The sequence below is a fragment of the Peromyscus maniculatus genome, chromosome 19 (genome assembly GCF_049852395.1).
Source record: "Peromyscus maniculatus bairdii isolate BWxNUB_F1_BW_parent chromosome 19, HU_Pman_BW_mat_3.1, whole genome shotgun sequence".
Taxonomy (NCBI): domain Eukaryota; kingdom Metazoa; phylum Chordata; class Mammalia; order Rodentia; family Cricetidae; genus Peromyscus; species Peromyscus maniculatus.
In genome coordinates, this window is record NC_134870.1 from 2,937,537 (window position 1) to 2,961,127 (window position 23,591).

A 23,591-nucleotide genomic window follows, 5' to 3' on the forward strand; every position below is an offset into this window, starting at 1 on the left:
AGCACTGTCCTGACTTCTGAGACTGTTTAGTTTTTCACTTATCCTGAAAGTTTGTGAAATGGAGATACAGGCAGTATACTCTCTTCGGTCTGTCCTCCACACAGCGTGGTGTTAGTGAGAGTCACCCGGAGTTGTGCTGAATTGCTGGCAGTGTTGGATGGACACAGTTTGTTCATCCTCCCGTGGTCGGCCATTTGGTTGTCTCTGGTGTGAGGCTCTCAGGAAACCTCTGTCAGTATCCCTGTAGGTGGCTCCTTGTGGGCCTGCACTTCCGCTTTGCTTGGATGAGTCCCTGCAGGGGTCATTCAGCGTTACCCATCCAGGCTGTAGTTGGACATGTGTCTTCTCTGCTGTGGGTCCAAGGATGGGTCTGCAGGTGAAGTCCCCGCTTCCGGAGTGGAAATGACACTGAGGTGACCCCGCAGGTCACGCTCACACGTAGCCATCATGAAAAGGCAAAAGTCAGACGCTGGACTTGAAACCTCCCGGGGCAGGTGTGAAGGCCACGGCTAGCTGCACCTGTGGTTCAGGCTGCGCATTTCTGAATGTGACCACAGACTACGAAAGCACGTCATAGCAGGAGACCACAGACCATGAAAGCACGTCAAGCTGCCCGGCTGCATGCAGGTTCTTGCAGGGCATTGGCTAATGTGCAGCCAGCGGGCAGGAGGTCTGGTGTCAGGACCTCACTTCCTGTGCTCCGTCCGGTGCCTGGTGGATAATTAAGTTTCACTGGAGAGTGACTGTGTGTCATGAGAGCCTGCCAGCTTGTATTGATGGTGGTTTTCATTGTCACCTGGTCCCCCCTCCTTTTATGGGTGTAGAAAGCAATTAAGAAGAGAAGATGAGAAAGCTCTGTGGTAAGGTCAACAAAATCAACCCTGTGTGAATGGATCAGTGAACGCTTTTTCTTTTTTCATACTGCTTTGACATAAGAAAACTGACAGACATTCTTGATGTCCATTGATACCCACATCTGGACAGAACACCTGTTGGATGGGTCTCTGATATATTCCTCTTGTTCCATTTACCTAATAGCAGAATCTGAGTCCTTTGGCAAGCCCACAGAGCATCCTTGAAAACCCCCCGTAAGCTGTAGAAATTTATCTTAGGATCCAGTTTTCCAGTGCACTGTGAGATGCTGAGCAGTGGGAAATAACGGACTCGTGAAAGGATCCATCCGGCCTGCCCCGCTTGGCGGCTGGACTCTGCCCCCACCCCTGTAAGAGAATTTTTATTCTTGTTGCTCGTTTTCATTAAGAATTATACTGGCGGCTTAGGTGCCCACCTACCTGCAGAATACCCAAGGTGTGAAGCATCTGCTGTCCATCACAGGTCTGACAGTGAGCGTGCCTCAGAAGGCATGGCGACCCACAGCATGACCCTCCCCATGTGTCAGTGAGAGCTGCTTCCTTCAAGGCTCCGCTGTTTGGAATCCGCGGGGTAGACAGCAGCAGAGGCTGCCCATCCGCACAGTTCCCTTATCACTCACCGTTGTCCTCAGAAAGCGGATTAAACGCACGGGACAGCTGAAATGCCCATCTGCTGTTGTCAGATGGATTCAGTCCCCGGCGCCCCTGCCCGATTACCTGAACAAGCAGAACATCTGCTTTCGGCTGCCCCGCTGAACTGGGAATGTTGATGGTTCTCGGACAAGTGCAGTTGAAGCAGAAGCTGGAAGGAGTTGCTCAGATCCCCTGCTACTCCTTCTTCCATTTAAGGTATGGTAGGGAAACTGAGGCAGCCTTCCTTCCTTGGAACATTCCCACCAGGGTAGGGGTGAATTCTGGCCCCGAGAGACAGTAGCAAAGGGGCCAGCATGCATGCCCCTGTTCAGAGCTGCTTATGAGAGCGATCGGACTCTCGACCCCAGAGGAGGGAGGCCAGAGCTCCACCAGACCAGCCGCCTGTCCGTGCCCCCCCCCACCGGCCTCCAGCATCGTTATTGAGGTGTATGGCTCCCTCCCTCTGCCACTGCACTCCAGGGGGCCTTCTCTCTGCAGCCTCCCAGCTGGTGCCATGAGCTGGAATGAGTCCAAGTCCACCTCCTTGGACTTCCTCTTTCAAGAGTCAAGGTGAGGTAATTATAAAAAGCGTGCACCCCCGTGTCTACACAGACGGGGTAGATACTTTTGCCTAAGTAACTAAATTGTAGGCTTTTCATCTTTTTCAGGGTCATGTCTCTCTCTCCTCCCCTCCTCCCTCCTTGCCTCTGTTGAGGGCAGGCCGGGCTCCTTAGTAAAGCACATTGCTTTGGAAGTTGCTGTCTTTGGGGCGGGGTCCTCCCCTCTGCTGACTCTCCTCTTCTCCTTTACACAGCTGAATGCACACTGCCTCCTGCAGCCAGAGAGCTGCAGACAGGTGTGTCCAGGGACCTCACTTTGGGCACTTGATCAGAAATGGAAGTGCTGAGGGCCAGTACTGCCCATCTGTCCTGCAGCCTGGAATTAGGTGATGATGCGCTGAGCTTCCGGGCCAGGAAGGAGCTGCACCCTGTTTAATTAGCACTTGGATTTATAGTAACACACCTGGCAAAATCCAGACTTGCAAGTCTTTTTTTATTAAGAAAAATTTTTTTCATTCATTTTACACACCAAAGATTCCCCTCTTCCCTCCTCCTGCCCCCCCAGCCTCTCCCCTCAACCCACCCCCTACTTCCCCACACACAAGAAGGCAAGGCCTCCCATGGGAGGCACGTCCAGTAGAGGCAAGTCCAAGCCCTTCCCCCTGCCTCAAGGCTGCATGATGTGTCCCATCATATGTAGTGGGCTCCCAAAAGCCCCCTCATGCACCGGGGGTGGATTCTGATTCTACCTCCAGGGGCCGCCCAACTGGTGTGTTAGACTGGTAGGTGAGCTGAAAGCATCAGCTTTGTGTTTCATTCATTCTCCCCCAAGCCGGAAAGGGTGGCTAGCAGGAGCTGGGGACCCTGAGCCTCTTTGGCAGGAACAGTGGTCATTTGGCTGGCTAGGAGGGCTGGCCTCTAAGGATCATCTTACAACTCCCTCAAGAGAGGCTGATGTCAGTTGTCAGAGCTCGCCATACTCTGGTCTCCACAGGGACCTGTAGCTCAGAAGGTAGAGGGTGGCCCTCTGCATCCTACAAGGTTTGGAGGCAGACTACCATACTGGGGGTGACCCACTCATCCTGATTAACCCAGGCAGGTGAGTGAGCAGGTCACAGGGACAGCCTCCCTCCCCCCCCCCATCGGGTGTCCTGTGGCCATCAGCACAAAGCAGGCATCTGGTGGAGATGCCAGAGGAGGCGACTGAGGCCTAAGTATTTCAGCAGTGTGCTCCAGGCTACCCGGATGCCATGAGGCAGAGCTGAGTGTAAAACCAGATCTCTGGCTGAGTCTCCCTGAGAAGAGGAACCATAGGAAGACCAGAAGGAGAGCTGCCACACACAGGGGAAGTGCCTGGGAAGGCCTCCTGCAGACCAGGGTTGACTCTTGGGAGGCTGAGTTGGTGCTGGGGCAGGGGGCTGAACTTTCAGCCTGGGGGGCGGGGAGGGTCAGAGTCTAGTAATGCTGTACAGCAACACTGTTAGGTATAAGTCACGACTGTGGCCGGGACTGTGGCCAGGACTGTCCCCCTAAGGGAGGCTGTGACCTCCTGTGACCTTAGGATGTTGTTTGATCTGCACCAGGCTCTGTGCAGATGTACATGAGGTAAAGTGAGGTGAGCAGAGAGTAATGTTCCTGATCTGACATGATCATGCCCGTAGAAAGGGGCAGGAAAGACAGCGGATGCTGTAGTGAAGCATCGTCAGTCTTGGGTATTGGAAGCTTGAGAGGGTCAAGGAGGGTTCTGGAGACAGAGTAACCTGCCCAGAGTGCAGGCTTCCAGCTAGGTCTCTGGGGCAGCCTGCAGTTGTCATAGCTACCAGGTTGTGGGAGCTTGTTACAGCAAGCCAGGAAACCAAAGCGGCCACTTCCTGTTCTCAGCCAGCCTCTCAGAGCACAGCTGACCACCATCTTCTCCCATCGTGTCCTAGAGACATTTCACTGCCCACCCCCAACCTCAAAATAGACTGAGGCAGACAGCCTACAGTGACTGTTACTGGGCAATTGCCTCAGTGACGTGGGCTGTCACAAACCTACAGCTGTCCACGTACACTGATGCCTTTAGCATACAGCAGTCTCCCTCTAGGATCCTGGTCCACTGGTCCCACCTGGCCATGTGCCAATCTCAGACTTCATGTGAGGAGCGTCTTTATTTGGGCTTCCTCTGTCACTCCCCCTGAGGACATCATCTTGTCAGTCAGATGCTGAGGCTGTGAGGAGAGACTGCCTCCCTGAAGATGGAGTAAGGGGTTTCTTGTGTAGGCAGTGGCTGTTACTGGGCTTTGACTGAAAGGTGATGGTTGCAGAGGACCCTCCACACACCTCAGAGTGTATTGTCTAACTTAGGAAAGACGCATGGTGGTGCATCCCATCATCTCAGCACTCGAGGCTAAGGCAAGAGGACTGAGTTTAAGGCCAGCCTGGGCTACATAGTGAGACTTGTGAAGCCCAAATAAATGAGCAAGTCAAATGCCAGATTGGGGCCAAGCATAGTTGGAAGGTTTCTCTTGATCCCACCTGGCCCTGCAGTGCCTCAGCTGCTCATAAAATAATCATTCAGAGGCTTAATATTACTTACAAACTGTATGGCCCATGACAGGCTTCTTGCTAGCTAATGCTTATAACGTAACGCATTTCTATTTATAAGTTGCCACGTGGCTGTGGCTTACCGGTACTTTCACATCTTGCTTCTCCTGGCTGTGCTGGCATCTCCGAAACCTTCCGACTGTAGCCAAGCCTTATGTTCAGTGCTGGGGACAGTCACGAGGACATGGGACTGCAGCTGGAAACAAGCACACGGTGGCTGAGAGTGGTGGAGGATGTCACGTGGGCCTGCAGGTGGCATCCCTGTGACCTTGAGAGTTTTGCCATCCAGGTACTTAGAACATCTACCAAAGTCTGGGCTGAGGGTCTCACATCAACACTCAGTGCCCAGCCTGAACTCACCCCACTACCAGGAAGGACACCCAAGCTCCTTACCCCAAGAGCAAGGATGAGGCCACTTGTAACTGTAACTGTGTGTCACAGTTCACTGCAAAGCTCAGCACCCACTCTGGGTGGTCCTGTGGAGAAAGTGCTTGCCTTGCGAGCCTGAAGACCTGAGTTCAGTCCTTGTGAAAAGGGCTGGGCATGGTAGCACATTTGTAATTCCAGTTCTGGGGAGGTGGAGAAAAGGAAGGATCCCCTAAAGCTCCCTGGCTGGTTAGCCTAGCCTAATTAGTGAGCTCCAAGTCAGTGAAGGACCCTATCTCAAAGTGGTGGACAGTATTCCTAACGATGCTGCTGAGATTGTCCTCTGGCTCCACGTGTGCTTGTAAACACACACACACACACACACACTTTCAAAGGTGGGTGGTAGTTATCAGAGTAGGTTCTAACCAGAGAATATTTGGGAACACTAGCAGAATAAGAATGATCCCCAAGTCACCTAGGGAGCCTTGCCTATGGGATCAGGACTCGAGTTTCTGACCAACAACTATGGCTACCAACAGGTAACTACCACAGTTGGGAACCCACTACCACTAATGGTGGCTGCCGACCATGCTGCCCTTGCTGTGGTCTACACCTACAAAATGGACATCTAAAGCTAGTGAGCTAGAACTTCTCAACCACTCTTGGTAGCAGAAATAACAGAGATGCCACCTCTTCTGCAGCCAGAAATGCATTTGTCATCCTAGCTGCAAGAGAGTCAGGAAACATAACTGGTAGTTTCCTGGAGTCAAGCTTCCCAGGATGAAGCTGAATGTTTAGGGAAGGTTAGTCATAGGGAAAGCAACCTGTGCTCTAGGGAACTTAGCTGGATGAGTCCCAAGATGCAGCATCACAGAGTAAATTGGAAAGGAATGTTAGTTGGCAAGATAATCTGATATGCAAGTCCCTGGACTTCAGACATAGAAGTCAACTAAGAAACAAGTCATGGGTGCCTAGACCAGAGGTTGAGTGACTTTGACTTGCTAAGGTGGCTACTTCTTTGGCTGTGTCTGCATCCACACCTCTTTGTGACAGCCTCATGAGAAGGGAGCTACTGCCAGCTGTTCATTGTCTGATTAGGGAAGAACAGCCTGGAAGACATTGTGTAAGGGGAGCTGAAGGTACCAAAGTGGGAGGTCAGGATCTCACTCCTGGCCATGCCTGCAGCTTGTCAAGCCTGGGACAAGCTTCTCCACCATCCTGGGCTTCAGTTCCTTCACCTGTAAGTTGAGATGGGTGCATTCAAAGAGAAGCATTGGCGCATACTTGCATGTATCCCACATCAGTCGGCTGCACTGGTTACCTCAGGAAAGGATCTAGGCCTCTCATTTCCTCAAATGTTTGGACAGACCTGTTGGAAAATTCAAATGCTCATTTGCATTGCTTGCCCTGGTTTGGTGTTACTCATCTGATTTCTTATCTCCCCAAGTGTCACACAGGTGTGAGCTGGATTAGCAGAACCAAGTTAATACTGCTACAGAGAAGGAAAATGCCATTGAGATCACTTTTCATTGGCTCGATGTTGCTTTTAGCTGCCATCAAATGCAGTTCATGTGTTATAAGTCTTGTCAAGCTGGGGTGTAGCTTAGTGGTATAGCACTTGCCAGGGCGTACCTAAAGCCCTGGGTTCAAGTCTCAGCACTGCCAAAATCTAAAACTTCATTAAGCATCACATCAAACCATGTGTTCAGAGAAGCCTACCAACGTTAGTCACAGTCACTAAGAAATGCTGGATGGATTTTACTAGTGGGTCATCCCTGGGCCCGGGTGGCCTTCACATAATTTCCTACAGAAAGCAGTGGCCTGCTGAAGGTGGCTTCTGTTGTCAGCCTAAAGAGTGCTGGCCCTGGGCAGGTGCACTTTTGAGATGGGATGAGACTTAAATACAAATTCAGGGCTAAATATGCAGAGCACTGAGCAAGGGTGCCAAGAATACTCCCAAGGGCTCAAAGGAACCTGTCTTGGGAATAAGCAGAATTCAAGCAAGGGACTGTTGATAATGTTACCATTGCATACATATAATGGAATGCCACTCTCCCTCTGAGGGGACATTCATACACGATGCCACCTGAACCTTGAAACATTAACACTGAAAGAGACCTGTGATGGAAAAAGCAAATATGTTGTTCTACTTACATGAGACAAAAGTTAGCTGGGAGCTGGTGAGGTGACTAAGGAGGTAAGGATGCTTGTCACCAAGCCAGGCAACCAGAGTTTGACTTCCTGAACTCACGTGCTAGGAGGAGAGAACCAACCTCCCCACCCCCACCCCCACAAAACATGGCAAACACAGTCATGTACATTTGTACATACACAAACCAATGTTTAAAAAAAGTATCTGGACATGGTACTCACATATGTAATCCCAGCAGGAAGAATGCAGAGTTCAAAGCCAGGCTTGACTACCTAGAGACCTGTCTCAAAAACAAACAGCGAACAATGATGCTTGCCTGGGCTCGAGAGTAAACAGGGAGATGTTCTGTGGAGTACTGGATATGGCGGTGGTAATGGTTGCATAATGATGTTAATGTCCTTAATGCCACTAAATGGTGCCTTAAAATGGTGAATTTTATGCATAATTTGTCAAATTTTACGAAAACATATTTAAATGGTAGCTAGAATGTGTTGAGCATCTATATAATGTGCAAAGCATTGTACAGAGCATCTCTCGTGGTTCCCACAATAACCATGGGAGGTAGAATGTGAGATGTGGGATGATGAGGGGTGAGGGTGGAGCTTTGAATCCTGCCGGTGTGGACAGCAGGCAGAGACAGAGCCACTCTCTAAGGCCTATTGGCTGCTTCGGCCTAACCTGGACGTTGTTAGTACACCTGACCCATGGTTGCAGTGACGTTTCTTGCCTCCTCTATTACAGACCACAGTGATTGACTACGTGAAGCCCTCAGATCTCAAGAAGGACATGAATGAAACCTTCAAGGAAAAGTTTCCTCACATTAAGTTAACACTCAGCAAAATCAGGAGGTATGAGAGCTGCATATCACCCAGAACTTTCCCACCAGGCCCTTCCAGCACACTGTAGGCTCACATTGTACTATAGTTTTCCTTGTTCCTCAGGAAAAGAAATGTAGTCACGTTCACCAGACACTCTTCCGCTGCTGGCCGACTCATGCCTGGATGTTGTGGGAGAGCCCAGGGCATCAGGCATCCGGCCAAAGCTCCTGACCCTCTAGTTGACACAGCTCTTAGGAAGACATTCATTCAGTGAGAAAATCATTTCATGCTGTGTGCCTGCAGCTTGCCAGCTCAGTAAGACTGAGGTTATAAAAAGCAGCGAGGATGGAGCTGGGGGCAGGCTCAGTTGGTAGAGTGCTGGGCTTTCATGTACAGAGCTTGGGTCCAAGCTCCCTCACTACATAACCCAGCCGTGATTATAGTCCCGTGATCCCAGCACTTGGGAGACAGAGGCAGAAATGTGAAATCAGCTTAGGATACATGAGCCATATCTAAAAACACAAACTAGAATGGGCAGCATTCAGGTCTTGGCTTTCTGAGGTGCAGGCAAAACAGAAGTTTTTTGCATAGAATTGGCACCTTTGGTCATGAGATAACTCCACCTAACTAGACATGACTTCAAGGCCCTATCTTTGAGCAGCCACCAAAATGGCCAAAACAGAGAGACAGGCCCAGATTTCCCATACAGATGATTGGGTGGGTTTGTGGTGACCCACATCTGCCAGCCACTCAACCGTGCCAAGTTAGAGATGTGCTGACTCATGTTGTGGTGTCCACACCAGGCCTCCAACATTGCCGGCGTGTGCTCACCACCTCCGAGATGCTGGAGTATGTGCAGGGCTTACCCTAGTGTGCATCCTAATGCAGATTTGATTCTGGCATGTTCCAAACCAAGGAATAAGAAAAAGCAAGCATCCATGCTCTGTCCATTTGCTAGACAGCTTTCCCAAAGACACTCCATGGTTTTTCCTTTAGCCAAACACTTCTACCTGACTTAGAGTCTAATCAACAATTGGCAGAACTTAGATCAAGCACCTGATATAGCTCTAAAATGAGTGTGGATCCCTTTCTTCACTTTGAGGAGCCCCCCTCTTTTCCTGGGGACTCAGATATACACTGTGGTGTCCTTCCATGCCTGTTTTTTGGAGTGCTGCCTTCCCGGAATCCTTGGAAGTGGTGATGCTGTCCTGTGTGTGTCGGGTGACCCACAGACGGGCCAGAGTTCCACGGTCTGCTCCCACATCTACTGTGGATTAACCTCGGCCTACATCCCCCGGTGGGAGGGAAATAGAGAAAATGCTTTCCGTGTGGTGTCATAGTCTTGTGGGTCCCCTGAGCTCTCTCAGGACTCTGCTTCCTGTCTTTTTCTAGTCTGAAGAGAGAGATGCGGAAACTTGCCCAGGAGGACTGTGGCTTTGAGGAGCCCACAGTGGCCATGGCCTTTGTCTACTTTGAGAAGCTCGCTCTCAAGGGGAAACTGAACAAGCAGAACCGGAAGCTCTGTGCTGGAGCGTGTGTGCTGTTAGCAGCCAAGGTCGGAAGTGACCTCAAAAAGCACGAAGTCAAGCATCTAATTGATGTAAGTGAGCTGGGTCTTGATGGGGGTGGGAGGTTTCCTCACATTAAGTTAACACTCAGCACTTAGCCCAGGGGTCCCCTGGCAGGCAGATGGACCTTAATGTCGAGTAGAGATGAGGACTGTAAAATAACTTGTAGAAGAAATGGGTGATCTACCTGGACAAGATGAAAAAGCCATCATTAGGGTCGTGACCTAAAATCCCTTCTCAGAAAAAAAAAAAAAAGTAAAATGAAAAAGCAAACCAACAACAGAAAACAAACAAACAAACAAACAAACAAACAAAAAACCCTTCTCAGATAGCGTGAGTGATGAAGTTATTCTCACAGCCAGAGAAGCCATGTGTCTTAGTTAGGATTTCTATAGCTGTGAAGAGACACCATGACCATGGCAATTCTTATAAAGGAAAACATTTAATGGGGGCAGCTTACAGTTTCATCACGGTGGGACATGGTGCTGGAGAAGGAGCCGAGAGTTCTACATCTTGATCTGTGGATTGATACACTGGGTGTAGTTTGAGCATAGGAGACCTCAAAGCCCACCCCGACAGAGACACACTTCCTCCAAAAAGGCGACACCTACTCCAATCAGGCCATGCCTGCTAATAGTGCCACTCCCTTTGGGGACAATTTTCTTTCAACCACCACACATGGTAATCATGAGAGTATTGTGAGCAGTGTGACTCCAGAACACTATCAGAAATGCTGGGTTCGGAGTGATGATGTGGCCTTACTTCTAAAGGACAGCCCCACCAAACAAGGATGAACACCTGTTTTAACATAGAGTGTAGGCGGGCTTTGTGGTTATAGGCCATGAGCTTGGGAGAGTAAGGCAGGAGGACCAAAGTTCAAAGCCAGCCAGGACAGCCTGGGCAGACCCTGTCCCAAAGTGAAAGGAGTGGGGAGATGTGACATGATGGTAGAGTGCATGGCTCGCATGGGAGGCCCTAGGTTCCCATTCCCAGTACACAAATGTGTATTAGTGTGTGTGTGTGTGTGTGTGTGTGTGTGTGTGTGTGCGTGCGTGCGTGCGTGCGTGCGTGCGTGCGTGTGTGTGTGCTGGAGTGTATAAATCAAAAAAGAAAAGCAGAGCAAGAGCCAACTGCCATTGAAAAGCGGGTTATTACTCCCAGTTCCGAGAGAAAGGACCTCCCTGTAGGCGGCTGTAGCATAACTATGGACCAGGCGGCCTAAAGGACAGTTTAAACTGACTTCCCATCTCTGTAAAAGCCGGCAAGTCCAAGGTCCATTCCTGGCTTACATGTGCCCATTTTTCTGAATCTGGTCTCCCTTAAGGTCACCAAGCTCCTCCGAGCTCTCCTAACTGCACTTCACTGGGGCCCAAGCCAGCAGCACTCATTTGTGAGGGACAGACAGACACTCAGTGCATATGACCAGAACCCCTGGGGCCATGGGGGCAGAAGGAAAGGGGAGGACTGTGGGCAGGAGCCTTCATTATTGTTTCCAGAAAGGGGTGCCTGCCAGGCAGGTGAGCAGGCTTAGGAACGCCCAGTTTGAAGAATGCCTATCAGTGCTGGGCCGCCTGCAGGCGGACAGAGTGAAGGGAGGATCTGGAGCTCCTGATCGATTCGCTTGCGTTTTAAAAGCATGCTCACGAGGAGTTGTCCACTGGTGCCGATTGGAGCATTTAAGGAGCCAGTGTTTATAAATGCTCAAAGCCCGGCACACATAACTAAGTGCCCTATAAATGTTAGCAATTTTGTGTCCAACCAGAAGTGATTGTCCAGCTCACTGCTGAAGTCCCGAGACTCTGCTGTTCTCTCTGGAGCCCTTGCAGATCTGGCTCCAGGATGGTCCCGGAGAGAGGCCGTCAAAGGCTGAGATCTCAGAGGAGCTGGAATCACCAGGTTTATGGGCAGGAATCACAGGCTCTGATGAGCAATCCTGAGCCTCAGGGAAGGTCTGCCAGGATGTCCTATCAGGACCACAGGGCCGTGACTAAACTGTTGGGGCAGTAGGAAGAGAGTGCCCAGGAAAGGCCGGGACAGCAAAGAGGCCGGGCTGTCGCAGGCACAGAACAGATGGTGGGTGCGATGCCCTCGACATCTCACTGCCCGCTGTCCAGTGATGAAGAGAGTAAGGTAGGTATTGGTGTATATTTTTAAGAAAGAGCATTATTTATGTCATGGTTTCCTAGTTTTCAGAAGTGGTACCGGGACCAGTGTGTGCAGTAGATGCAGTGATCCTTGGGTGCCAAATGAGCATCAACAGACTTAGACAGTTGTCTCCCCATTGGCATACACATTGTTCTCCATTGACCTTTCCCGGTTTCAGTTACCCAAGTCAACCACAGCCCCAATACTGCATAGAGAAGTCCTGAGGAGAGCCATTTGTAAGTTTTAGGCTGTGTACTGGTCTCAGCAGTGTGACGGAAGCCGCCCTCCCTGGGCCACCTCAGACATGAATTGTCCCCGTGTCCTGTGCAGCCACCTCGACTGGCTGCCCAAGCATCGCGGCGTCGGTCTGAGCCCCCCACGACAGCCTGTATCACAGTGCCTTCATCTCACCTGCAGGCATCGCACGGCCAAGCCCGGACAAGCAACAGAGAGAGCGTTTGTGTAGCGTTCACTGCAGTACCATTACCGTTTTAGTTGATCTTATAACTTAGGCACAATAAGTCAACCTTTGCTATAGATACACTATTTGATTACATGTCTATATGATGTGGTACTGTGGTTTCAGGATCTCCTTGGGGGTTCCCTGATAAAGTAGGAAATATATATATATATATGCATATAATTAATACATCTTCAGAAGTAATGCTAATACAGTTCTAAGCATATTTATACGATACACATGAAATCAGAGTTCAGTACTGTGCCACACAGCAGAATCTGGACGGCACCAACACAGACCAGCACAGCGGTTCTGATCTGAAAGCAGCTCCCTAATGTGAGATCCCATCCCAGTTTTACCACAGGTACCATCAGCCACTGCGGCTAGATACTCCAGTAGCCAAAAGCCGAACTTGAGCTGAGACTGAGTGCGCTAGCCAAAGGGGGCACTTTTTGTGCCCCGCTCCTCTTCTGTTTCTAATCCTGGAAGCCTGTATTGTTGAGTGGACAAGGCTGACTCACAAATCCTCACCTCGTGTCGTGCGAAGCTCTCCTGAGCTGCTCCCTGGCCAGCCTGCTCTGACCTCTAGGCCCCACTCAGTTATAACAGGTGCAGTTAGAATCCCAGCTAGAGCCCCAGGGTGGTGGCGCACACCTTTAATTCCAGCACTAGGGAGGCAGAAACAGGATGATCTCTGTGAGTTTGAGGCCAGCCTGGTCTACAGCTAGGGCTACACAGAGAAAGCTGTGTCAAAAAACCCAATTAAGAAAAAAAATCCCTGTTGGTTTTGCCTCAGCACAGCAGATGAACATCTTGGCATCTTAAGTTGTGATCACCTGTAAAATGGGCATAAACGCAACGTCAACTTTAAGAATGTTTGCAGTAGTAAATGGAGTTGTCACGGATCTCCAGACAGACCGCTGGCGCTCCGGAAGGTTTGCTGTCTGCAGCACCGGCACTCAGGCAGGGGACAGCCGGGACTAACCCTCTCCTCCGGCACCTTGCCTGTAATGCACAGACGTGACTTGGGCGTGTTTTCCTCACTCCTGGAACTCACACTGAAATTTGATTTCCGTTGCGGTGGTGTTGGGAGGGGACACTGAGGAGGACTTGCGCCGTCTTTCGGAAGTTGATGTTTCCTGAACTAGAGTAGCTACAAGAGTAGCATGTGAGGAGTGCGGCTGTGGCTGTGCATTCCTGGTTTCTGCACAGCATGGACCCAGCCGGCCCCTTCTGCTTCTCTCCCTGAGATGGAGCCGCACAGCCCTTTACCAGATGCAACTGCCCGACCTCCAGAACCTCTCTTCTTTTAAAATTCACCCAGTCTCTGGTGATCTGTCATAGCAATGGAGAGCAGATGCATCCGTGATAAATACTCACTGACTTGGTAGTAGAAAAGTTGCACTTGGAAAAAAAAAAAAAACAAGCCTAAGTTGTTAAATGCAAAACTAAACTGGTTCTGTTGACTTTGCAGAAACTGGAAGAGAAGTTCCGACTGAACAGGAGAGAACTGATTGCCTTTGAGTTCCCAGTGTTGGTGGCCTTGGAATTTGCACTTCATCTGCCAGAGCACGAAGTCATGCCCCACTATAGACGCCTGATCCAGAGCTCCTAGCACAGGCCCTAGGAGGGCCAAGGACTGCTTCCTCCGAGTACCGTGAAGCCTCGCTTACTCCCAGAGACCAGAGTCGAGCTGAGCCTACCCAGAGAGTCTCCTTGCAGCTTTCTTTTCACGGAGAAGCTGTACCTGGACCTTGCTCGGGAGACGTCGCTCAGGCTCGCCAAGAGGAGTCATGTGCTGGGGGTGCTGGAGGCCCTCCCAGGTCCCCACAGCCGCAACTCAGCGCCCACGCTTCCTCCCAGGCACGTGTGAAGTTTGAAGCTGCTCAGGGCCTTTACTGCAGACTGGTTCTGACTGGTTCTGACTGGGAGCACGCTGTGCTGGAGCGGAGGGAACCAAATGTGCAGGCTTGGGGGACGAGGCTTAAAGTCCCCTCTCCCTGTGTCAAGAGTGTGCCAATCTATTTTTATATCTGCCATCGGAAGTGCACTTTCCCTGGGCACAAGGGTGTGGGTGTGCAGATGTCTGAGGGGCACTGTTACACTTGACCCCAAAGCCAATCCCCACCCTCTATGGAGCTGACTTGTAATGATTTCTAGGTGACAATGACTCAGATCCAGAGTGACATCTCTGCTCTTAGGAAATAACACTGTCTGTGAGGCTGTACCTGCCCCGCGCTAGACAGAGGCGACAGCTCTCGGTGTAAGACACGTCAGTGCAGAGCGGCGCTCCGACCTTCCTGCCGTCACACCACGGGCTTCTGTCTGACCTCCGGCTCCTGCCTGTGGAGACATGAGGGCTGCACTCCATAGCATGTATTGATGTATTGTTGTGCTCTATGTTAGAGTGCATAATGAGCGCGTTTATTGTGCTAAAAACATATATATGTGTGTTTTATAAAAGTCCGTATTGGGGTAAGACGCATGATTGGTGTCTTGTGGCTCTTGCAGCTGGGACAGACTACATTTCGAGCTGTGGTTAAGTTGATTGTTAGTACAAAATTGTGACTTGTCCTGATTCGCTCTGGGACTGCCTGTCCTGAAGCATTAACCATGCTGTCACCTGGTCGCTACGCAGGTGTAACTTACTGAAGAAAGCTTGTGGCCATGGATAAAGAATTAAAATATTTTGTTCTTTTACAGATACATAAATGTGTGTGTGAACATGTAAGTCTCAGTCACCTTGTCATAGTTAGACACTTCAGCATTGCTGTTCATCACTGAAGGAAGTCAGGACAGGAACTCAGACAGGGCAGGAACCCGGAGGCAGGAGCTGATGCAGAGGCCATGGAGGGTGCTGCTTACTAGCTTGCTTCACATAGCTTGCTCAACCTACCTTCTTATAGAACCCAAGACCACCAGTCCAGGGATGGCACCACCCACCATGGGCTGGACCCTCCCCCATTGATCACCAAATGAGAAAATGCCTTACAGCTGGATCTCATGGAGGCATTTCCTCAGCTGAGGCTTCTTCCTGTAGTGACTAGCATGTGTCAAGTTGACACAAAAACCAGCCAGTCCACACCTCTGCAGCCAATTCCCTTGCATGCATGCCACCTCAGACCTCACCAGTTCTGGTGAGGTTGCAGACAGAGACCCCTCTACCTGAAGAAAGGAGAATGAGGAAAGCAAGTCTCCACAGCCGTTCTTAGTGGTGCTCAGAAGAATCTCAGTTCTATACCATGTAGTTTTGGTTTTTTAGAGACAGCCTCTCACTCTATAGCCCAAACTGAGCTCCAACTTGCAATCCTCCTGCCTCAGCCTCCCCAGTGTGACTGTATGCATGCACTACCCTGTCTATGAAACTGAAACTTGTTATTAGACATGGTCTCACTATGTTGTCCAGTCTGGTCTCACTCCTGGGCTCAAGTCATCCTCCTGCCTCAGTCTCCCAGTAGCTAGGACTATAGGTTGCACACTGCCCATTCTGGCCCCTCAAGGTGAAGAAGCTGCAGCTGCTGTGAGAACATGAAGACTTTTAGGCTTTTAAACCTTAATTTAGCTGAATCCAGTCCTAAATATTTTGCTATCAAGTTTCCTTGTCCAAGTATCAGTTGGGTGGGATATGATAGCACATAGAGTTGCTCAAAAGTTCAGCCAACTAGTATTTAAGGAAGCATACTGTTTACAAAGCAAATTGGGAAGCACAAAGCCTCCAGACTCCATTTCCTGACCTTCAGAATGTTCGCGGCCATCCTCTCTGGTGGTGCCTGTCACCATGCACCTGACTGACAGACGTGCTTCCAAGCCCTCCCTCAGAACCTGCAGAAGAGAGAACTACTCTGACAGACAAGGCTCCTGTAGGCAGAGATGGCCCGGACAGTCAGGAGCCACGCTGGGATGTGGGGGAACAAGTCCTACCCTGTGTCTTCAAACCAGTTTATAGTCTTGGATTTGGGATGATTCGTACTTGATCAGCTGTAGATGGGTTCAAGGTGTCCCTAGTCTTTTTCCTTTGAGTTTAAGCACCGTGGTTATGAGTGTGTGTGGGGCGAGCCTTCATGAGGATGTTGTGACAGAGCTCTCCTAGCTCATGTTCACAGCTCCAGCTTTCTGGGGGAACAGAAAATGAGGAGAGTGAGGATGTGCACCATGCAGACTCGACTCTTCCCCAGACGTGGGCTCTGGCAAGGAGTCCAGAAGGAAACTTGAGCCTTTGCTTCGAGAAAGACACAAAGGTCAGTTCTAGAAGTTCCCCTGCCCTTTGGTCTTTTTCACAGGGGGAAGATTCATGCACAGCTCTCCTCTGAGGGTTGACCTGAAGTTTTCCTAGGGTGGTCTCTAAGGAAGCTGCTCCTTGGGACAACAGGGCCGACCCCAGTCTGGTCTGCAAGGCATGGGTACCTCTACTCTAGCTAACCCCGGATGTGAAGGAACAGACGAGAACCAAACGGAAAAGTGGTACCTGTGAGAACTGGGCCAGTTCCCATGCCTCCCTGTACCTGTTCAGGAAGCCCCGGCCAGCCAGGCACAGGGTAGAAGTCACTTCCCCTCTCCTAAGTCAGGAACTCTGTGTCAAATGCGAATGGGTTTCTTTTCCTCAGTCTTTTCTTTCTGATCAGAAATGTGTTATCATCAGCCAGCAGGCTCCGCTTGGCGCTGTCGCTTCACACAAATCACTCCGAGTCACGTGTCCCATCTTAGTGACTGGGACGCGGGATTGGACCCAGGTTCCTTTCCTCCTTGTCACGGCTTCCTGTTCCCATCATCCCTGCGCCGCAAAGACAACAGCTCCTTTCCTTATCTGTCGCTCTCTGACATTTCCTGTCCAATGCTCAACTGCCAAGTCCTTTGCCCTCCAGGCCCTGGTGGCCTCTGCTAACTCAGGAGAAGCCAGGCTGCCGCCCCCAGGCTGCTGCCCCTGCCCCTTTGCAAGAATCAAGTAGACAGGGAAGAGGAAAGGGAGCTCAGGTGGGGTGCCCCTGGTGAAGAAAGAAGTCTTCACCCCATGGGGAGGGTAGCCTGCAGTCACTGCCCTGGGACAGTTAAGGACAATGCTACCAGGTGGGGGCTGCTGTGGACCCGAGAAAAAAAGCAAACATCAGTTCAGATGGGGTTCACACAGTTCAGGTGAACACTGGCTCCAACCAAAGGCGGCTTCCAGAAGTGCAGCCGCAAGGCAGAGCTGATGAGAGCCGCGAAGAAGAAAGTCTGAGTGAAGTGTTGGATGGGGCGGGTGGTTCAAGAGGACACTGAGACTAACACCATGGACAGACAGACAGGGGCAACAGCATGACAGCGTCACTGATGAGAATCAGAGCCTACATGACAGAGAAGGGACGCTCTCAGCGCTCTGTGGATGAGGCTTCCTCCTTGGTGACGTTGGTTACCCTGCTCCCATCCAACCTGGACAGCTGTCCTCTGGAAGCCCTTCGGTGGCATGTGCCAGCCAAGCCGCCTGTGGCTTCTCTTCCTCCGTTCCCATGCAGAGTTGAGAGCTGGCTCTGACTTACTGATGCCAAGACCGTCCTCCATTTCCCCTCTGCCCAGCCAAGGGATAAGAGACAGCCTGAGCCCGCCGGGTTCCCCACCCCAAGACCTGGAAGAGGAGGTTCCCCATTCTGCCCTTCAGACCCGAACACTCATCAGAGTACCCAGCATGCTGTCTGTCCATAAGTCTGTATGCCCATGGCATTAGCAACTCTTCAAATAAATTTATTACCCAAGAGGACAGTCTGCCTCAGTATCCCCCTTGAGCCCTAAACCTGAAACCTTTTCATAATGGTATGTGTTTGAACCGGGGACCTTTACATTTATTGACACCATGTACAAGACAGTCAAGAGCCTGACACTGTAGCTAGAGTTTTCCTGCCTTGCCCACAGTCAGGACAAATCTTTGTCACCTGCCAGTCCCACAGCCGCTCAGACCCAACCAAGTAAACACAGAGACTTATATTGCTTACAAACTGTATGGCCGTGGCAGGCTTCTTGCTAACTGTTCTTATAGCTTAAATTAATCCATTTCCATAAATCTATACCTTGCCATGCGGCTCGTGGCTTACCGGAGTCTTCACAGGCTGCTTGTCATGGTGGCGGCTGGCAGTGACTCCTTCCGCCTTCCTGTTCCTTCTTTTCTCCTGATAGTCCCGCCTATACATCCTGCCTAGCCACTGGCCAATCAGTGTTTTATTTATTGACCAATCAGAGTAATTTGACATATAGACCATCCCACAGCACTTCCCTTTTTTTTTTTTTTTTTTTAAAGAGGAAGGTTTTAACTTTTACACATCTCCAAAGCCAGCTTGGTATATTTGGGAATTTGGGCATAGCTTCTCTTACTACTTCCTGCTGGAGGGGGGCATTGTATCTTATGGGGACACAAAGAAAATTTTAGGATTATGGAGTAGTCTGTGAGGGTGTATCGTCTGAGCCAGTTGCCTTGAAACGGTTCTGGATTTGGATCATCTGGGCCTTGGTGTCATTGGAGACCTTTCAGGTGGTCTTGGCTGGTCAAACCTGATGTATCTTAATCTGGAACAAATCCATAGCCTCTGGCTTTCTGTAGAAACAAAAGCAGAGCCTCCTTTCCAAAGCAACATATCCTTAAATCCAAATTTTGAAGTTGTTACCTTTAAAATATACATTTTGGCATGACTCAACAGCTTTTGCAATCAAATGTTTTTCTTCAGTTACAAATATCAAAGAGAACATAATCCAGATTCTCTGTGTGGTAGCCATCTTTACATGGCTTATTTTGTATATTACCTTGAACCTATTGCTTTAAACTGCAGCATTCTAAGACTGAACCGGCACTGTGGCTGCTGGCTCCGCCCACTTCAGCTTCCCAACATGGCGGTGGTATGTTTTCCGCCAGCTCTGGGAGCCATCAACTCTCAGAAATAGTGGGTCAAAGCAGCATGTAGCCCAGAAACCTCTTTTTTTTGTTTTGTACTAACAAAGGCTAAATCCACCACGCAGCTTAATGTGCCACTTGCACTTAATGTGCCTCATTCTGACCAAATTGCAGGTCGAGCGCAGACGCCAGAAACCCGCCATGGTAGCTCAAACACACAGGCTGCCACTAACTTGAGAGAAACAACTAGGAACTGTTTTTAGCTCCGTTTTAGAATCTTTTTTCTCAGGTTTTAGGTGGAAACTCTTGCCAACACGTTGGGCGCCATTTGAAAATTACATGTCATTTGTAATTTGACATGTAGAGTAACTGAAGTGCCATCCTCGATGTCGAAGTCAGAGCCAGGTGAAGAATGCTGCCAGCCTGGCCTTGCTCACCCTGGAGAGCCTGAGATGGACTGGAAGAGGCATGGCCCTTGTTACTGGTAAGACCTGACCCAGCCCACTAATGAGAGATGGGGGACTGGCTATTAGCTCAAGATTGATGGAGGCAACTTGGAAATAAAACAGCTAGATGTCACCAGAGACAGAATTGTCCCTTTATAGATACACCTGAAGGGTCACACAGTCTTTCTGCCAGAGCAGAGACTGTGCCCACATATGGGGGGCCAGGGGTCGGATTTTATAGGGTTACCTTGCTGTCTCAAGGTAGGAGGATCACTCAGAGGTGTGCCGAACTTCCCACCGAGCGTCTGGTGCCTGAGGGTCCCAGGTGCCACCAGTGGAGCCTACCTTCCCGTCCAGAGAGTCTCAGTCTCCCTGAGGTCTTCAGGCCATTAGCCCCTCAGGAACTTTCCCAGTTTTCTACCCTGCTGTCTGGTATACACACGGTCTCAGGACACAGCCCCAAGCTATAGATGAACTTCAGAATGAGTGTTATTACATGTAACTGAGTCAAGGTACTCTTTAGGTTCATGTGCAGTTGAGCTCTTCCCGATGTGCCGTCTACACCCTGGCGACTCTCTTCCCAATGCACAGTCTACACCCTAGCGATTCTCTTCCAGATGTGCCACTTACACCCTGGCGACTCTCTTCCCAATGCACAGTCTACACCCTGGCGACTCTCTTCCAGATGTGCAGTCTACACCCTGGCGACTCTTCCCGATGTGCCGTCTACACCCTGGCGACTCTCTTCCAGATGTGCCATCTAAACCCTGGCGACTCTCTTCCAGATGTGCAGTCTACACCCTGGCGACTCTCTAGGTCAGGTTGCTTGGCAGTTCTGCTCCACCCCCTAATCTTCTACACCAGTGCACTTCCTCCTGTCACACCCCAGGATATGCCTTTGCCTCCCAGACTACGTGACCAATGTCACCCTTCTCACTGGCTTCTCTCTCAGCTGCTTCTGTCCCCAGGCTGCTTGTCCCCACACTGTCAATCTGCAGCCTGTTTCCCACCTGATCCCTCTACCTCACTCCATGGCATCCTTCCACCTGCTTCGACCAGTCTTGGGATTCCGCTGAGGGTATGGTGTCCCCCGCTGCAAGGCCTCTTTCTACAGATCCTCGCACACATCCCCACGTCATACTCACCATACTGATGGCAAACTGACAGTCCAGACACACAGACATTCATGGTCTCAACTGGACAGAGTCCTTTGGCCACTCAGTTGGGAAGTCCCTACAATCCCCCATTGTCTGTGGCGGCTGGGTGATTTCCACAGCTCTCTGGACATGTAAGCATTTGGGTTTTACACACTTGCTCTGAACGGTCCCTAGAGTTCTCATGCCACCACAGACTGGCCTCAGTGAGACACCTCAGAAGGTGTGCAAACTCACCCATCCCAGCATGCTCAGAGTGTGCTTTCAGTTTTCCACAGAGACTAAATATGATTTTTCAGAAAACCTTAAAAACACAAACAAAAGACATGAAATCAAGACTAATGAGGGGAAAGAATAAATGGAGACTAATATATATTCTCAATTCTTTTCCTCATTGAAAAATCCCATTTCTAGATCCTATTGGCCTGAGATATGGGCTTAGAAATACAGTTCTTACTGTGAGCAAAAGAAATGTCTACAAGGGGCTGGAGAGCTGGCCCAGCTGTTAAAAACGATAGCTGTTCTTGCAGGGGCCCGAGGTTCTGTTTCCAGTACCCACAAGGTGGCTCACAACCATCTGTAACTCCAGTGCCAGGAAATCCAATGCTGCCTTCTGACTTCTGACCTGGTGTGCATATGGTACACATACATACAGGCAAAATACTCAAACATATAAAATAAATAAATCTAAAACCAAAGTTTCCAGAGGCCAATTCACTATTGTAGACCAGATCCTTCACTGGAGAGTGAAGAGGCATTTGATGAACACTTGTCAAATGTGGTCCCCAGAGTCACCCGGGACTTGCAGAAACGAGAGTCCTTGTGCTTCCAGAATCTCTGCAAGTGGCACCTGGGAATTCAGTACCCCCAGGCAGCATTTTCCCTTCTCAAGCTTGACAACCACAGCCACAAAGGTGTCGAGGTGTCATAACAAAACCCCCAGGAGGCAGTCAAAGATTCTCATGCCAGCAGGACTTCTCATACACGTCAGAAGCCAGAGAGCCCAAGTCGGGACACAAGATTCCAAGGAGCCAGGCTCCTAGCCCACAAATCACATTTCCTATGTTTAGAAGTAATACACTGGAGAGTGTATTTCTCTGACATTAATCTCTTGGTCACAGGGTATATAGGGGGACAGTTTTATACCCCTCTTTTCCCTGAAGATTTAGGAAGAAGAAAAATCATAGGCAAAAGAAGTTTTGGTGTCTAATGTGCCACATGGGGAGACACAAGCAATCAACCAGAAGAAATACCAATGGGAAATAAATCCTTGTGTCCTAGTTTGGGAGATTTTTTTGTTATAATGTTAATACTAAAGTCTCCAGAACCTAAACTGTAAACCTTTGGAAGACACTCAGGGGAGCTGTGAAATAGAAAGAAGTCTGATGGGGCAATGTAGGGATGGAGTGACTGAGCACAGCCAATCAGTTAGCCATGATCTCATACCACAAAAACCATTGCTCTAAAAAGCCAGCCCCCACCCAGAGTCAGTTATTGACCAGGGCCCTCATTTACAAGGCACAAACCAAACCACTAAAAGATAGCTGCTCTATAGAAATAGCCACAGCCCGCTATCTCCCAGTCAGTTCTACCGCTGACTACCCTGACTGCTGCTCCCTTGCAGTGCACCCTGGGAACTTGTTCTCCCGGGGCTGGAGAGATGGCCCAGCAGTTAAGAGCACCGGCTGCTCTTCCGGAGGTCCTGGGTTCAACTCCTAGTACCCACATGGCAACTAACAACTGTCATAACTCCAAGATCTGACACCCTCACACAGACATACATGCAGGCAAAACACCAATGTACATAAAATAAAAATAAATTATAAAGCAAGGACAACAAAACCCTTGTTCTCCTCTACTCTGACTTGACTTGGATGAATCCTTTCACTGCCAGTGAGTCTGACACCGCAGAGAGAGAGAATGGGCAGTTAAGAGAAGACGCAGACCCCAACCATCTAACGACAGGGCAGGCCGAAGAGAAGGCTTCTGCAAAGAAAAGAATGAGTGGGGGAAAGGGAGGGGGTGACCCGGAGAATGAGCGGCACAGTTCACAGAAGCCAGGACAAGGACCAGTTCTCAAGAGGAGAGAGCTGGGCAGATGTGCTCATGAGACGAGGGAGTCTCAACTCAAGTCAAAGATGAGAAGACCGCTAAAGCCTTTCATGAGCACTGCCTTAGAGGTATGGACCAGAGTGCGTGCCAGGGAACGGGGATGGAGAAGTGAGGTCAGCAGCAGAGACGTCGCTCTTTGGGGAAATTTGTCTATGAAGAGGAGAAAGCTGTTGAATAAGTTTGAAGCTCATAACCAAAACTTCAACCTGCACTGTCAGTCTGGACACAGAGGGGTGGAACTTCTGCCTGTATTGCCTGGCTTTGCTGTTGCACTGCCTTAGCTCACGTGACTTTGTTGCTGCTGTCTTCGTTCACCTTGCTTTGCAGTTCGGGACTGGCCCCATAAGCACATGGTGTCCTTGTTTACTTCAGAAACTCACCAAAGAACCATCAACTCATCGATGGAAAATAGCAGATAATTTGCACCCAAAGAAGCAGACTTTGAATCCATGTGTTGTAGCCTGCAGTCCTGAATCCGTACTTGGAAAGACTCACCTATAACCAGACCTGTTTCTCCCCTTGTCTTTCCCACTCTGAAACACGCCCAAACTCTGCTTTTCTCCCCTACTCCTGAACCAACTCAAACTTTGTCTGGTTAATGGGTGTGCTGGGGTTTGGGGGGGTCCACAACAGCAAAGGTGGTGAGAAGAAAACCTTGTGTGTGTTTTCTAAATAGGGAAGAAGTGAGGGCATTTAAATCCAATGGAGAAGCAGGTTGAGTAAATTTAAAAATACATCCCTGGGTTTCTGAGGAGAGAGAAGACTTGGACTCAAGGGGGAGGTGGTGCCCCTCAACCACGGACAGGAGGAGGGTGTGAATGTGGGGCTACAGTGGGGAGGGAGGTGAGGGCGTTCACGTGACAGCT

General features: G+C 50.0%; 1 protein-coding gene across 5 annotated transcripts in view; it reads left to right on the forward strand.

The window, feature by feature from the left end:
- The window catches only part of Cables1 (Cdk5 and Abl enzyme substrate 1), a 110,920-nt gene extending 96,048 nt beyond the window's left edge, over positions 1-14,872 (forward strand). For all 5 annotated transcript variants that reach the window (XM_016007802.3, XM_076554730.1, XM_076554731.1 and 2 more), the window contains 3 exons: positions 7,911-8,017; positions 9,380-9,587; positions 13,635-14,872. In XM_016007802.3, coding sequence (XP_015863288.2) covers positions 7,911-8,017; positions 9,380-9,587; positions 13,635-13,775 — 456 coding nt within the window. In that variant the 3' untranslated portion in view covers positions 13,776-14,872. The remainder of the gene's footprint in view (positions 1-7,910; positions 8,018-9,379; positions 9,588-13,634) is intronic.
- Positions 14,873-23,591: the final 8,719 nt, after the last annotated feature.